Genomic DNA, 17,500 nt, shown 5'->3' on the forward strand with positions numbered 1-17,500 from the left:
CAAGGACCTCTAGAAAGACCTCCAAAAGGACCCCAGGAGGAATCCCCAAAGGACCCCCAAAAGACCCAAATAGACCCCAAAAGACCCCTCAAAAAGACCCCAAAAGATTCCAAAGGGGCCCCCCAAAAGGACCCCAGAAAGACCCCAGAAAGACCCCAGAAAGACCCCGATCCCCGAAGCAAGCTCTGTCTCAGGAGCAGATGCGTCAGACAGCTCGGCCGGTCGTGTCCCCCGCCTCGCCTGTCACCATCCCGCGCCCCTCCGCCACCCGACACGCTGTACCTGTCAATATCCTTCACGCGGCTCTCCTACAAGGACTCCTCCCCCCCCCCTCCCTCCCCCCCTCCATCCACTCCTGTTCACTTTCCTCTCCTTCTCGATGTATTCTGTTACGTCCGTGGGTATCATTCCTCGCTTCATCTCTTCTCGTTTGCTTTTTTTTTTTTTTAACTCCTCCTTCTCTCCTTCCCTCTTTCTCTCTTCCCTGCTTCATTCCTTTTTTATTATTTTTCCTTTGTTTTCTTCTCGATTGTTTCCCTTCCCCTCCCCCTCTCTCCTCCTCATGTTCTCCTCTCCTTCTCTCTTCCCCTTCCTCACTTTCATTCCTGGTTTCTCCTTTCTCTCTGTTCTCTCCTCTTCTTCTCCCTTCCCCATTCCCCTTTTAATTCCTTCCCTGTTTGTCCTTTCTGTTCTCTCTATACCTTCTCTCTTTCTCTTTCTCCTTTTAATACCTTCCCCACTTTTCCTCTCTCTCTCTGTTCTCCCCTTTTCCTCTCTCTCTATTCCTACCTAGCTTTCCTTTCCTAAACCTACCCATACTGATGCCCCGTGCCCTTATACCCTATCCCTTAACCCTACTGCTGTACCATGCCCCTACCCCTAACCCCAACCCTTCAATCCGTGCCCCCTATTATCCCGTACCCCTTCCCTCCTAGCCCATACATCCTCTCCTCCTAGTAGGCACTTCCCCCTCTGCCCCTACCCCCACGCCTACCCTTCAATCCGTCCCATGCCCCTATCCCCCACCCCTGCCCACCCTGCTTATCTCGCTTGCCTTGTGCCTCTACCCCTACCCTCCAATCCGTCCCATACCCTACTCCCCTCCCCCTCCACCCCTTTTACTTATCCCTTGCCTCGTGCCCCGTCCCCCTACCCCTCCTCTCCAATCAATACCCTCCCCTGCTCCCCTCCCCCCCCACCCTTCCTGCTTCCCCCTTGCCTCGTGCCCCTTGCTCCTCCTTCCCTGGCTTTCGTCTGGCCTAACACCTGCCCCATGCCCGTTCACTGCCTATGCCCCGGCGCCTGTTCGCACCCCATGCCCCTCGCCAGCGCCCCTTATCGCTAATCGTCGTCTTGTTGCGCCCCTTGTCGTTTCGTTGTCGTTTTCTTCTCGCGTGAAATGAGGAGGGTGAGTCGTGTTTCTTTTCCTCCTCCTCCTCCTCCTCCATCTCCTCCTCCTCCTCCTCCTCCTCCCTCTTTCGTCTTGTTCATCATCTTTATTATTCTTTTCCTATTGTTTTTTATCTTCTTCTTTTCATATTCTTTTTTCTTCTTCTTTTCCTATTATTTGTCTTCTTCTTCTTCTTATCTTTTTCTTCCTCCTCCTCCTCCTCCCTCTTTCGTCTTGCTCGTTTTCTTATCTTTTTTCTTCTTCCTTTCCCTTTCTTCTTATTATTTTTCTTCTTCTTTCTTCTTCTCCTTCTTCTTCTACTACTACTTCCTCTTCCTCCTGCTCCTCCTCCTTTTCTTCTACTTTTTCTTCATGTTCTTCTTCGCTTTCTTTCGTTTCGTTTGGTTTTCTTGACCCTTTTATTTTTTCTGCGTTCTTTCTTGGCATTTTTTCTTCCCCTTCTTCTTCTTCTTCTTTTCCTTCTCTTTTTTTTCCGTCTTCTCCTCCTCCTCTTCTTCCTCTTCTTCCTCCTTCTCCACATTCTTTTTTGTCTTCTCATTCTTTTTTTCCTCCTATTGCTTCTCCTTTTTTTTCTTCTTTTCCTTCTTCTTCTCCTTCTATTACTTCTTCTTCTTCTTCTTCTTCTTCTTCTTCTTCTTCTTCTTCTTCTCCTTCTATTACTTCTTTTCTTCTTCTTCTTCTTCTTCTTCTTCTTCTTCTTCTTCTTTTTCCTCTTCTTCTTCTTCTTCGCCATCTCCTTTTTTTTTCTTCTTCTTTTTCCTCTGCTTTCATTCTTCTTTTTTTATGTTTATAAAACCATGCTTGCTGTGAATACATTTTCCGTTTATAATCGTTTTCTGAGTAATACTTTTTAGACGAACCAAGGCTAAACATTCATTATAAACGTACATAGATATTTACATACGTCCATCTATCCATGCGTGTATACATATACATGTATATACTCATACACACACACACACACACACACACACACACACACACACAACACACACACACACACACACACACACACACACACACACACACATATATATATATATATATATATATATATATATAAAACTTATGCCAGGGAGAGCGTAAACAAATATTTTTTTTTGAATAAAGACAGACAAGTGCCTCGTCCTTTCCCCGCTCGCTCGCCCACTCTCTCCCGCTCCACATCGGAGGCGCCGCTGAAGCTTTCCGCAACCCACGGGCGCCGAGGCATTCTCTTCCTTCTCATTGGTCTCCTCCTTCTCTGCCTTTTTTCCTTTTCCTCTCTTCCTTTTATTCTCATTATCTTCTCTTCCCCTCTTCACTTCAATCATCTCCTTTTAATCCCCTTTTATTCTCTTTTTTTCTTCCTTGTTCTCCATCAGTTCTTTCTCCCTTCGTTTCTCTTTTTCCTTTTTGTTTCTCCTCTTCCTTCCTTTTCTCCTTTTCCCCTTTGTCTTCCTCTTCCTTTCTCCTTTTCTTTTCCTTTTATTTTCCTCCTACTCTTGTTATGGAGAATAGGAGAAAGGGCGTTGATCCTCCCTTCCTCCCTTCCTAGCTTCCTCCCTACCTCCCTTCCTCCCCTCCTCCCCTCCTCCCCTTCCACCCTTTCTCCCTTCCTCCCTTCCTCCCTTCCTCCCTTCCTCCCCTCCTCCCCTTCCTCCCTTCCTCGCTTCCTCCTCCTCCCTTCCTCCCTTCTTCCCTTTCTCCCCGGGAGGGAGAAGCAAGGGTTTCAGGGAGAAGAAAAAATGGAAAGAAGTAGAGGGAGGAAGAAAAAATGGAAAGAAATATTGGAGGGAGGGAGGGAGGGAGGGAGGGAAGGAGGAAGAAGGAGAGGGACATGAAGGTGGCATAACTGTCAGCAGCGGCTCTCGCGTGGCACTCTTGGCTCCTCTGGCCAGGTCTCAGTGCCAACCCGACTGACACCTGGAGGAGTGTCAGGGGAAGATAAGGTGCCAGAGGGAGAGAACAGAACAGAAAACGAGAGAGAAGTAGAAGAGAAGGAACGATGAGATAAGATAAGAGATGAGAAAAAAAAGAGAAGAGAAGACAAGCGAAGAGAAGAGAAGAGAAAAGGAAAAGCGAAAAGAAAAGAGAGAGAGAGAGAGAGAGAGAGAGAGAGAGAGAGAGAGAGAGAGAGAGAGAGAGAGAGAGAGAGAGAGAGAGAGAGAGAGAGAGAGAGAGAGAGAGAGAGAGAGAAAGAGAGAGAGAGAGAGAGAGAGAGAGAGAAGAGATGACCTTCCGCCTCGTAACTGTTTCATCTTCGGTGAATTGAGGTGAAGCGAGGGGGGGGGGGGAGTTAGAGATGGGGAAGGGAGGGGCGAGGGAGGAGATCCCATGGGTGGGAGAGGGGGGATCGAAATGGTAAGGGAGAGGGGGAAGGGGGCAGGGGATGGGGGTATGGGGCACGTGGCGAGGGAGGGATGACTAAAGGGCGCATTTTTGGGTCTTTTTTTCTCATGCTATAATTATTTTTATTGCCTTTAATCAATAAAACTGAAATTGACGGAGGTTACGGGTGACTTTTTGTGTTTAGACTTGCATCGCCGTATGAATATGGGAAGATATATTTGAAAAAGCTGATCAGGTGCTAGTTTCTTTATATCTAGTTTCTTTATAATTGATAACTGATTAAGCAATACTTATTTCTTTATAACAGATACATAAAACCATTCACATATAATCTAAAAGTATTTAAATTCAATAACCACTACCATTACTGTATTCCAATTACTAAAATATCTTAAGTAGGAATTTTGATACACAGTCCAAAACATACAAAGTTACATGGATGTAAAAATAAAACGTCATGCTTGTATGTTGTGCGGTTTGTCACACTCATCATATTCGCGAGGATTTGCAAGCACTGAGCCTCAGCGTCAGAAAATGTGAATCACGCTGCAACATGACCCAAGACGGTGATGTACAAACATACTGCACGCTAAGGAATTCAAGTTGCAAGTCGACCATACGAGGTTTATAAACACTGCTTGATATAAATTTGACACTCGATTCATCATGCAAATCGACCAGTCAGAACTGGGCTGAGACGGCGCTCTCGGGCTGACATAATAGTCACAGGGCGCGAGGCTTGAGGTTTCAAGCCGTAACCCTTGTAGAGCTTAAGTCTGAAAAGAAGGAGCTTACTATAGCTTCTCAGCGGCTTGGTACGATTCTCCATCAGCTGGTTTTGGAAGGAGCGAGATAGAGAGAAATAGAGGGAAAGAGAGAGAGAGAGAGAGAGAGAGAGAGAGAGAGAGAGAGAGAGAGAGAGAGAGAGAGAGAGAGAGAGAGAGAGAGAGAATGAGAGTAAGAGAGAGGAAGAGAAAGATACATAGAGACAGGAAGTGAGAAAGAGAAAAAGAGACAGACACAGAAAAAAAAGGACAGAAAGAGAAAAAGGAGACACAAAGGGGAAAAAGACACAGAAAGAGAGAGAGAGAGTGAAAGAAATAGAGATCCACCCCAATAGCATTAAGGCAGCTTAGGGCGCGGCCGTGGCAATCGGAAAGGGTCCCGGGCTAACGCGTGTTTTCAGATCAGTCCGGAGGTGTTGACATCGCCTCCGTCTCAGCGAATAGCATTTGTCCCTCACGCCTTCTCCTTAAGCGAAAGGTCACGCGCGATCCTAATGGAGATGCTGGCAGTACTTGGCCATCATCAAAGGCAAGAAGCAAAAGGAAACAGATATAAAAAACAGTAGAAAACACGAATAGCTGACATACCAAGGGAGGGCATCACCATGGGTCCCTTATAGCTGAGTGGGAGGACGAAGACCATTAATTTGCTGGAATCTCTCCGCATTGCTGCTAATACTCGGTAGATGATGATGCTGCCGTAAGTCATCGTGTTGGAAAGGATGTTTTTAAATCCCCTTGTTTGTATATTTTAACAGTCGATCTATATTTGCTTTAAGGAGCTTCCCATCTTTCTAGACGACGTGGTTGTGAATATATTTACATCTTCACCTTTTTTTTATGATATGTTCTAAAAGTAGCTTATAGTAGACGGACACATAACGGAAAATCTCTTGAGTGATACATAACACATTGACGCCGAGAGATTGAAGAAACTGAAGATAAATATTTTAATAGTGATTTTCCCCCTTTCGACCTTGCTACGAATTTGCCTTATGCGTTTTTAGCGAGTTCTCTATTCATTATTTATTTATTATTATCATCATTTCTTAACCAAACGAACCTGTGCTATTCTGAATGTGTATATATTTAGTCTCACTGTAAGATATATATAGATATACACAGCGTATTAAATTACGACATGTGGTGATATCGACAAATTAATTTATATATATATTCGTAATTAGGGATCAGGAAATCATCAGCTTAAAGGGAAAATATAAATGAATGAATAAATAGATAAATAAATCAATGTTACGTAAATAAACAGATAAATGGTTGAATAAATGCAAATGCAAATCATTCATGGCTATTCTTAAAAACTTGAAACACTGTAGTATATAGTATGACAGGCGCTATAAAATGGATCTTCGTACTCATGAGCGTGACCTTGTAGCGTGGAATGACGGCGTGATCAGTGTGAAGGGAAATCCCCCTTTTGGTGAAGTTATTGAAGTTATGGTATTATTTGCGAGTAAAAAAGAGTGTGTGATTCTTAAATTGAATATCTGAGGGATTCCATATGTTATTTTATCATAATGTTTTGTTTCTCACTTGAGCTTCACAATGACTAGAAAGTATCTTTTCCCAGTTTTATGAAAAATACATGGCAAGAAATGAAGAAACAAGTATGTCCACAATCAAAGGAATAATATCGGATTTTGTAAATAATACCAAAATATATTATACTATTAAGAAACATAAGAATCAGCGAATTAATAAATCACATAGATTAAAAAAAATACATACGATGCACAAAGACAAACAGATCAAAGCGAAAGTACATTGAACAACCACCAGTGCAACATATCATCCTCAGATACAATAAAACAATGCACAACATTCTCGAACACATTAATTATAGTTCTTGTAGACACGGAGACGAAATGCCAGCGGCGTGAACAAAGACCCATACCACCGAGGCTTCACGGGATAATGGCCGGTTCTTAATCGTATCAGAAAAAGAGAGATTTTTGTCATACCAGCCGCCGCTCGCCAGATCTTCGAGGCGGTGTCAAGTGCGCGCGACATCTGAGGGGGGAGCGGGGGGGCGGGGTTGGGGGTCGTGGCTTCGCTGGAGCTCGTTTTCTGTGGCTCGGTTTCGGTTAGTGTGTCGGTCTCTTTCGGAAAGGTGCTGCTCAAGGGTCTAAAAGGAAGTGGATCTTGGTTCTGTTTGTTTGTGTTTTTTTGTGTTTGTTTTTTTTTTTTTGTTTTCTGTTTGGGTGGCTGTTTGTCTCTTTCGGGCTGTCTCTGTTTTTTTTTTTCTTTTTTTGTATTTATGTCTGCTCCTCGACTCCTCTCTCTTTCTCTCTCTCTCTCTCTCTCTCTCTCTCTCTCTCTCTCTCTCTCTCTCTCTCTCTCTCTCTCTCTCCCTCTCTCTCATTCCCTCCCCTCTCTCTCACACTCTCCACCTACCTATTTACATAACTATGACGAATCGAAAAAAAAAAAATCATATTTTTCTCCACAAAATATGTTAATGCACAAATTCTAATACAACCACACCCATACTAACTGTACTTCGCTTATATCGACCCAAGTTGCACAAAGTCAACAATAATCAAATAAATAAAAAAAAATCTTGGATGTTGATCACCTGGGAATTTCAACTCTCCGTAAATAATATGCATTTTGGGGACAAAGAAAAGGCCGGGAGAATGTTAATAACAATAAGGGTTCCGTAACCAATGTCAAAATTGGGACACGACGTTTAACCTAGATGCGGCCGCCATTTTGTTGGTTTCATATATTTTTTGTTATTATATTTATTATTATTATTATTATTATTATTATTATTATTATCATTATTATTATTATCTTCATTATTATTATTATTATTATTATCACTATTATTATTATTATTATTATCATTATTATCATCATCATCGCCACCATTGTTTTTCTTTATTTAAGGGATGGTGCCAGGTGGAATCAGGTGACCTAGGTGGCAGGTGGATAAGTGGGTTGGTGGAAGAGGGAGAGGGAATTAGGTGGCATCAGGTGGATAGGGAGCTGAAGGTTAGGTGGAACAGGAAGTGGGGAAGGTGGAGGGACGTGATGGATAGGTGGAGGAGGTGAAAGAGGAAGTAAAAAGGGAGGTAGTAGATAGAGTGAGAGGAGGGGAAAGAAAGGGGATGAAAGAGGAAAAATGGAGAAGAGGAAAAGGGAAAGAGAGGGGGAGTGAGAGGGGGAGGGAAAGGAGAAGGAAAGAGAAATAAAGAGAGGGAGAGAAAATATAGAGGTGGAGCGATGAATAGGGAGTAAGAGAGGAAGAGGGAAAGGGAGAGGGATCCGGAGAGCAAGAGCAAAAGAGAAAGAAAAACAGAAACAAAAGGAGAGAATATGTGTGGGAATAAAGAGAGAAAAAAAGAGAAAGGCGCAGACATTCGGAAACAAAATACGAGAAAGAAAGAGAGAGAAAAAAACAACACAGAACAAACACAAAACAACGAAAAGAACCAGAGAAGCAAACAAAATGATTCAGAACGAAAGGCGTCGGGAAGAGCCAGGCGGCAGGTGTCGGTTTCCAGGTGCCGCCCATCTCGCTGCCTTGCCTTATGTAGTCCGCGCGTCCCCTCGTCCCGACTCGCGTGCCCCGACCTTTCTGGGCCTCGACGCAGCCGCCTTTCCCACACATCCTTCCCTCAGCCCCGCCCACGCCCATTTCCGGTGCAGAGCGGACTTTGCAACCGCCTTGGAATCCCTCGTCTGGCCGTTAAGGCTCTTCTGTTCTGATGGACGAAATGAATTGGCATTTTGAGGCTCTTTTACAGTTATTTCGGGACTGGGTGTACAAGGAAGGGCAGATTCTTGACTGCGTCTGGGGGCGATGGATGATTGTGTTGGCAAGATATGACGAGGAACATGATGGCAAAATGTGACGCTTAGGTCCTTTTTTCGTTAGTTATTTAGAACGGCAGATTTTAGGTGCCAAAAGGGACAGGGGTCGTTGGCTCTAGATATAGTATTGAGGGTAATACTAATTTAATGATAATTCGAGGGCTATAATGAGGACCGACTAGAACGGTAGCGATAACTGAAGTGATGATCAAGTACTTAATAGCATTTTGTATAACTGCTACTCCTGATTATTGCTAATTACAGATATATTAGGTAGGTTGTGTGGGTCATGTGTCAGGCGCATTTATCAACAATATTTAACATTTCTCCGCATAACATGACACTTTCTTTTCAGTGGAGACATGGCGATTTTAATGCACTTGGAAAATAATCCTAATAGAAATGCTATGGTGTGAAAACATAGTCGTTATGTGGTATCAATAGTTACGGTTTCATATACAAATAGTTTTTTTCTTTGGAACAGTGCAATTAAGTGTTAACTATTATACATCTTAAAGTCCAAATCCATGCAAGGTTTCAGATTTTGATATTACTCTGAAATCAAATATGAATGACGAGAAAATCACGGGCAATGACACCGGTCTCTGTGTTGTTGTATGAGTTAGTGTGATCGCCAAGCAAGTGTGACATGCAGTGTGGCAGAAGTGTGTAGGAATTTCACTCTTTTCGTGTTCGTAGCATGGCCATGCCACTCCCACGGGCCACATCTTGGGTCATGTTGGCCACCCTCTTGAGCTGGCCAGCGGAAGGATGCTGGCCAGGATACATAGAGGACGCCGTGAAGGAGTCTAAGGTCGTGCTCATGGCCAAGGTCATCCACCTCGAGGTCCCCCGAGGTCAGGAGACGTACCCCGTGGCCGAGATCCAGGTCAGGGAGATCCTCAAGGGCGCGGACGCCTACCAGGACTACCTCCTGCCGCGGCACGACGGCCCGCTGCCCCTGAACGACGAGGCCACGGCGCTCGAGGATCCCCTGGGCGAGGAGGCCACGGCGCTCGAGGATCCCCTGGGCGAGGAGGAACCCGAGATCGATGACGACATCCTGGAGGTCGAAGGAGTCACGACCTCGACCTCCTGCGCAGGGAGGATCCGCGAGGGAGACACAAGGATCTTCTTCCTGGCCGTGGAGGAGGAGAAGGAGTCGAGGTCAAGGCGTCAAGGCGTTTCCCTCCGCGTGACAGCTCAACCTGTCAAGCTCAGTCTGAATAGCATGAGGTGGATCAAGGCGGCTGTGCAAGGTAAGGCCGAGGTTCGTTCTGCTAAGGGGAATTGACAGTGTGTTTGTGTCTGATTTTATTTGTTCATTTTGTGGGTTTTGACGAATGAAAGGGACGAAATAGAAAATAAACAAGAACATAGAAAAGCGTCCTGATTAGATAATATATAAATGAATGTCAGTAGATTTTTCAGCCATTAGGTTAGGAAAATGTTAAACTAATATGTTCCATAGTCTACAAACGCAAATGTTGATACACATGCAAAAACATGCACATACGCATGTATTGCATGTGTCCAAGGATCTGTATTCATATTTATCACACACACACACACACACACACATACACACACACACACAAACAAACAAACACACACACACATACACACACACACACACACACACACACACACACACACACACACACACACACACACACACACACAACCCCCTTCCCCCCACACACAACCCCTTCACCACCCCCTCAAACACACACACACACACATCCCGACCAAGCATTAAAACAAAAAAGGTTCTTGCATTCTTCATATCTGCAAACCACTCGCACTCGATGGCCGGGGCGGAGCGAGGGAACCCACAGGAGGTCAGGACATAACTCAGGCTGGGATAACGAGTGGTTCCTCGCCATGTAATTAGGTGTTGAAGTGAGATAAGATGGCGGTTGTTGCTGCTCAGCTCCTCGACTTCTTGAAGATACGAGAGTTAATTCAGAACGTGTGATTTGGTGTTGCTGCTTTTTTTTTTATTATCGTTATTATTTATCTATTCTTCTTTTTCTTCTGCTTTTTCTTTCTTTTTTCTTTAAGGTTAAAAGAAGAGGGATTGTTTTGTTTTGCGTGTCGATGGAGGGTTGAGATTGCAAAGGAAATGATTGGAATTATTTGTCGTCAATCAAGGTCGTGGCTTCAGGTAGCAGCTTGGAAGTTTGAGATGAAATGAATGTTTACTTATCTGTTTTATTTACGGAGAGGCGTCTGCAAGGTGGGAGGTGGGGGTGGGGGATGTAGCGAGCTTCAAGGTAAGCTAGCAGAAACATGTACGTTAAGGATAAAATTTAGGAGCTACTGAATCATTGCATAGAAAAGACCAATACAAAATAATAATAATAATAATAAAACAAATAAAAAAAATCATGAATACTACAGAGAACAGGAACTGGAGGATTACAGGAAAAAAAAAATCAAAAAAATCAGGGACTAACTGACTGACTGTGATGTATTTGCCCAGATCACAGACGTTATAGAAAACAGAAGACAGATACAAAAACAAATCCGAAGGCCCTCTCGTCGCATTCTAATATCTATATCATATAATCCTTTTATCTCAAGTTAGATGAGAGGAAAACAAGCACAGCATCATAATCTTACTTCTAAAAGTTTATTTGGTAACACAATATGATACAGAGAATATAGTACCACTATAAAGTAATCTGTAAAGCGTTTATGTGTAACATGTACTGTATAGTTTTCTGTTCTCGAGGTTCTTGTGTAAATGTTTATAATAAAGGTATGTTATCTTTTATCACTTATCATTATTGCGTTGTCTTTAAGTGTCCCTTTTTTCTGCCTGGCTGTCTGTCCCTTTGTCTTTGTCTCTCCCTATCTCTTATATCTTCCTCTTTCTCTTTCCTTCTTTCATCTCTCCCTCTTCTTGGCACTGCCCCGAACGTATAATTAGAAAATAAGAAAATACAAGAGAAAATAATAAATCTATACCACAGTACAATGCTCTGCAATGATAAAAAAGATAGATAAAAAAATATAAAAAGCAATTAATGTAAAACGTCATCTCAAGTGATTCATTAAGGGACCCCAAAAGAGCAACAAGAAACACTTAAAGACGATGCTGCCAAAATGATGAATGACAGAAGGGTGATTATGCAACATTATGCAACGTCTAATGACCTCTCTAGGCTGTAGTAGCGCGAACGGTCCGTCAAACGAGGTTGTTTTGTTTCAAGGACAGAAAAACCGTTACAGATATTTAACTTTTTTTCCTTTGTTAGAATCCCATCGAATCGTTACGATGAGGGATGTATTTTGATGTTGAAGAAAATGAATTGGATTGGAATGAACGTAACAAAGAGGAGTCGATCGATAGGGAAAACATTTGAGACATTTGTGCGTATTTAAACCCTTTAAAACTATTTTCAAAAATAGATAAAAATATTAACCTCTAATAGAACATTTCTATTAGACCCTAATGTGATATATATGCATATTTTTTATTTCCTTCTGAATGTTTATGGAGGAGTCCGAGATCATTAAGATAATGAACGGGCGGGAGAATGATTGATCACTTTAAGAAGACGGACAAGAACGAAAATTAAGAATGATTATGCTAATGGACAGAACCTAAATAAATCATTAGACTTTAAAAATGAGGGAAAGGGTATCAAATCAGTTGTTTATGAGATGTTTTGACATTATATTGATAGTAAAAGCCCAAGGACAATCATTCATTCTTAAATGAAGTCAAAATTACTCTCATCAAAGGTATCAATCCAGTTGTATATGAGAAGTCTTGACGTTATATTGATAGTAAAAGCCCAAGGACAACCGTTCATTCTTAAATTAAGTCAAAATCACTCTCATTCATGATTACGCTCGTCACAATCATTCATTCACAAATTCTGTTAAACTGAGCCAGCTGATCCATTAACCCTAATGTACTCCCTTGTGATGGGCGTTAAATGTTCAGATTGGCATTAGTATGGCATGCGATCGTGTGAGTATAATGGGCGTGCATCCTCTATGGTGAGTAGAGTGTTTGACAAGAGAACTGTCAAGTATATCTCAATTGGCAGACGAGTAGATATCGTCTGTCGCATCTACTTTGCTCTCCAAACACGCGTCCAGACACTAGGCATACACTCGCGATAGCTCTCACTTTTGTCTGTTGGTGGTTGTCTTACACGAATGCCGGGCTTAATTGATGTCTCAGTCGGATTCGCTTAAACGGTTGGGGAGAATATTATGTATATAATATATGTATATACAGATGCATATATACCCACAAATGCAGATGGACAGAGAGACACGCATGAAAGCATGCACGCACGCACGCACACGCACACACACACACACACACACACACACACACACACACACACACACACACACACACATATAAATACAGTCATAAATAATTTTTACAATCACCCACTCATACATTTTCCTTTTAATGTGTGAATCCTATCTTGAAATGAATGACGAGGAAATATACAACACCAACGGACAGTTTTCATTGTGAATGCTGTTGAAAAAAATGTATGAATGAAAATGAATGAAAATAGATAAATCCACAGGAGACGATGAATCATTCGACATTTCTATCGTGCAAGTGAATCTGCAACAACTAACTGACGAGGACTGTATAATCGAAACGTCAGATAATTCATCTCGATAATCTTTAAATATTTATTCACACTCATTCCTCCTTTCTCAACAATAATCATGTCTGAAGCTGAAGCTCATCCCGAAAAGACGCCGATTTCAGGTGGAGGAGAGGAGGGTAGGGGAGGGGAGGGGGAGGAGAAGGAGGAGGAGGAGGAAGAGGAGGAGGAGGAGGAGGAGGAGGTGGAGAAGGAGGAGGAGGAGGAGGAGGGGAGAGGAGGAGGAGGAGGAAGAGGAGGAAGAGGAGGAGGAGGAGGAGGAGGAGGAGGGGAGGAGAGGAAGAGGAGGAGGAGGAGGAGGAGGAGGAGGAGGTGGTGGAGGAGGAGGAGGAGGAGGAGCAGAAGGCAGACAGGCAGACATACAGACAGATAGATAGAATATATATACATACATCGTACATACATATGTGCGTGTGTGTGTATAAATATGTAGACATATATGTAGTGAGAGAGAGAGAGAGAGAGAGAGAGAGAGAGAGAGAGAGAGAGAGAGAGAGAGAGATAGAGAGAGAGACAGACAGACAGACAGACCGACAGACAAACAGACAGACAGACAGACAGGGAGAGAAACCAAAGCATAACAAGAAGAGCAGAGAGGGCGTGCGGGGGCGAAGGCAGTAACCGGAAAAAACCCCTGAATGATCGCTCCATTTATTAAACAGGTGAGACGGCTCAAGGGTTTAAAAGGATGTGAGTCATTATATATACTAATTAAGTCATTTGAGTTAACACATTGGCACGTCGAGGAGATAAGGGTAAAGCTCGATACGCTATGTAGGGAGTGCCCGCTCGTGACGTCATGGCAAATTTGCTTCTGTTTGTTGCGAAAAAATTACCTTCCTTTTTTTCCTTTTTTACCCTTTTTTTCTTTAAATTACTCTATCTCTCTCTTCATTTTCGGATGCAATGTTTATTTATTTGATATATATTCTCCTTAAAGTAGAATTGATATAAATTTGTTGCTTTAGAAACGTCGGTATTCTTTCCCGTTTTCTTTATAAATATCTCCGTTTTCTTTTTAATTACATCTGTTAAGCTTGTTTTTCCTTCTCATCAGGTCTTCTGTTGGTTTCTTATCTTTCATATTTCTCTGTTACTGTTTATCCCCTTTTCTCTATTTTCTTCTTTAGTCTGCCGTAACATTCATATCTTTCATATTTGTCATTATCTTCACATATCTACCGTATGTATTTTTCTAACTTTGAAATACATTAGTGCGAACATCTCTCGTCTACACGCTATACGCCCTTATCCCAAAATTAATTAAGATTCAAAAAAAAAAAAAAAAAAAGTTGCGACATAGAACGAACAATAATGAACGTTTCGATACTGCATCTTCAACATAATTACGAATCATTCTAACGATGTAATTTCAAAACGTAAATGACTTTTCTCGAATTATCAATTTTCATTAACCATTTTTCTCTTAATATGTATCTGATATGTATCTTGATTTCCTTCTCATTATTCTTTCCCACTTCCCTCTTATTTTAACGAAAATTTGAACGAATTCCCTCTCGGAATGCCTTTATTCCCGGTAATGAAAAACACCACACTTCATTATTGTCATTCCTCCGTATAACCGATAATCCGGACATTAACACGTTACAGAGATAAGAACTGACTTATCGGGACACCGGTAAAGGGGCTGATTACCTGCCACAGGTAATGAACCAGGTAGGCAGAACACCGCCCTAGTACGAGGAGATTTATCATGGTAATAGATAAGAGATGTCGATTTAATTGACACTCTCAGAGGAAAAATATATTAAGGGTGGTTTGAATGCTCGGTTCTCGTTTGAGGTTATAGGAAGTGAAGTTTTTAAGCGGACCATTTGTGCACTGTGGTTTATATGGTTTATATGTGATAAAGGCTTTTTTTTGGTGCGCTCTGATGGGTTGTGGCTATTATGAGGTAAGCATTCGGTGGTGCAATACTTATTTATAAAGGCGAGTTGGTAGGTAATAGTCTCTGTCTGTCCGTTTGCCGTCCGTCAGTCTCTGTCTGTCTGTCTGTCTGTCTGTCTGTCTGTCTGTGTGCCTGCCTGCCTGCCTGCCTGTCTGTCTGTCTGTCTGTCTGTCTGTCTGTCTGTCTGTCTGTCTGTCTGTCTGTCTGTCTCTCTCTCTCTCTCTCTCTCTCTCTCTCTCTCTCTCTCTCTCTCTCTCTCTCTCTCTCTCTTTCGAAGTAATTATTCCCTTCTCTCTTTATCTCTTCATCTCTCCGTCTCTCGCTTCTCCCTCCGTCACCTTCTCCCCGGGTACATTCCCTGTCCCTCCCTCCCTCCCTCCCCCCCTTCCACCCTCTCCCTTTCCTTCACTCCCTTACTTTCCCTTTCATTCCCTCTTTCCTCTCCTCCTCTCCTTCTGCCTTGGTCTCTCACTCTCTCCCTGTCACCCTTCTTCCTCCTCCTCTCCATCTCTCTTTGTCACCCTCTCTCCTCCCTCCCCCTTTCCTTCCCTCCCACCTCTCTTCCTTCTCCTATCACTCAATATTCAGCCATAAAGCCAACAGGTTCGCAAACACGCCCATCCCCGGCGAAGGCAACAAGCACGCATCGTGAGGCGCACATTGTCAGATTACAAGCCCGTCCCTAAAGTGTTTGTTTGTACGGCGTGCTTGAAGGCAAAGTGTTGATTTACAGGCCCGGAGACGCGTTCCTTTTTTTTTTGCTTGTGTGCTTGTGAGATGGTGATGGAGGTCTGTATGTGTCTGTCTGTTTTGTTTGTATTCTTCTCCCTTTTTATTTTTCCCTTTCGGTAAGTGTGTACATGAGATGAGAGAAAGAGAAAGAGAGAGAGAGAGAGAGAGAGAGAGAGAGAGAGAGAGAGAGAGAGAGAGAGAGAGAGAGAGAGAGAGAGAGAGAGAGAGAGAGAAAAGAGAGAGAGAGAGAGAGAGAGAGAGAGAGAGAGAGAGAGAGAGAGAGAAAGAGAAAGAGAGAGAGAGAGAGAGAAAAAGAGAGTAGTAAGCTTATGTTTTGTCTGTTTCTACATTCTTCCTTCCTTTCCTCTTTGCAAATCCTTGCCTTCCCTCCTTTGCATGTGTGTCTGTTAGGAATTAAAATCGCGTGGCTTTGCGCATCTGTCTGTTTCCCTCTTTCTCCCCTCGCACCCCCCCCCCCTCCCCATTGCGCCTGCGTGTCTGTGAGAACGTAAAAGCGTTCGTCTCTTCCTCCCTTCCCCCTTTCTCCCTCTACACCCCACCCCCCGTCTCCCACTATACCCCCCTTCCCCTCCCTTCACTCACTACCCCCCCCCCTCCTTCCACGGTCCTTCATAAGCTTTATTTTCTCTCTTTTTTCGTCTTATTTTTTTCTTTTTCGGTGATTATTCAGGTCCTGCTATTGGGCAATCGGGTAAATATAGCTCTTAGTGCTTTTATGAGTCCATTCATTCATACGGCGACGTGAAAACTGTTGCTTGCTGTGTTGCCTGTGTTGCACGGAGGGATGTGCTTTTGCAGCTACTTTGGCTGAATGGGTTGTCTGATCGTATAATGTAGAAATGCATGCTTGATTACAGGTAAATAATGTATGTTACTCGCATATCTACTTAATTGTAGATGCATTCTTATGTATGTAAATTTTTGAAGATGTTTCTACTCACACAAACATACACACACGCACGCACACAGACATACACAAACACAGAAACACACACACACACACACACACACACACACACACACACACACACACACACACACACACACACACGCACGCAGACATACACAAATACACGCAACCCCCTCACACATACGCAGGCACGTACGCAGACACACACAAACACACGCAACCCCCCCTCACACACACACACACACACGCAGACACACACGCAGACACACACAAACCCACGCAACCCCCCTCACACACACACACACGCAACAAAACAGACCCCGAAGTCTCTCGAGGTCCCAAAGTAAGACACAAATCACTGACTGCGTGTGGCGAGCGCATGGCTGGCCGGGGCGAGCGGACTGCGTCGTGAAATAGCATCGCTTATCTTCGGTTTTCATAAGAGATGCTGTTGCGTCAGTCTTATCAACGTTTGTCTTAGTTAGTTATTATTATCATTGTTTTGTCTTTGCCAAATCGTATTTTATTGTTTCTTAGTCTAAATTAAGATATCAAGAAGTCAACGTTATCGTTAGAAATTGTTTTGAACATAAAGGCAGAGATGAGGTCGGACTGCGTGTAGTATCGTGTTGCATTTTTTTGCAGATAAGAGATGAACCTGATAAGTTGTGGGTCCATATAAGCAGGCATACATATTTGTACGTAGATAAGATATCCGTCTGTGCTGAAAACAAGTTTATATATACAAGATAGATACTTTATGTGTGTATGTATATATATATATATATATATATATATGTGTGTAGTTGTGTGTGTGTGTGTGTGTGTGTGTGTGTGTGTGTGTGTGTGTGTGTGTGTGTGTGTCTGTGTGTGTGTGTCTACATACATACATATATACATATATTGTTT

The 17,500-nt window shown here is 43.0% G+C and overlaps 1 protein-coding gene across 1 annotated transcript in view; it reads left to right on the forward strand.

Moving 5' to 3' along the window:
• Positions 1-17,500, forward strand: part of LOC125041272 — a 26,746-nt gene that overhangs the window by 4,451 nt on the left and 4,795 nt on the right. The window contains exon 2 of the mRNA XM_047636109.1: positions 8,723-9,626. Coding sequence (XP_047492065.1) covers positions 9,068-9,626 — 559 coding nt within the window. The 5' untranslated portion in view covers positions 8,723-9,067. The remainder of the gene's footprint in view (positions 1-8,722; positions 9,627-17,500) is intronic.

The sequence above is a fragment of the Penaeus chinensis genome, chromosome 30, assembly GCF_019202785.1.
Source record: "Penaeus chinensis breed Huanghai No. 1 chromosome 30, ASM1920278v2, whole genome shotgun sequence".
Taxonomy (NCBI): Eukaryota; Metazoa; Arthropoda; class Malacostraca; order Decapoda; family Penaeidae; genus Penaeus; species Penaeus chinensis.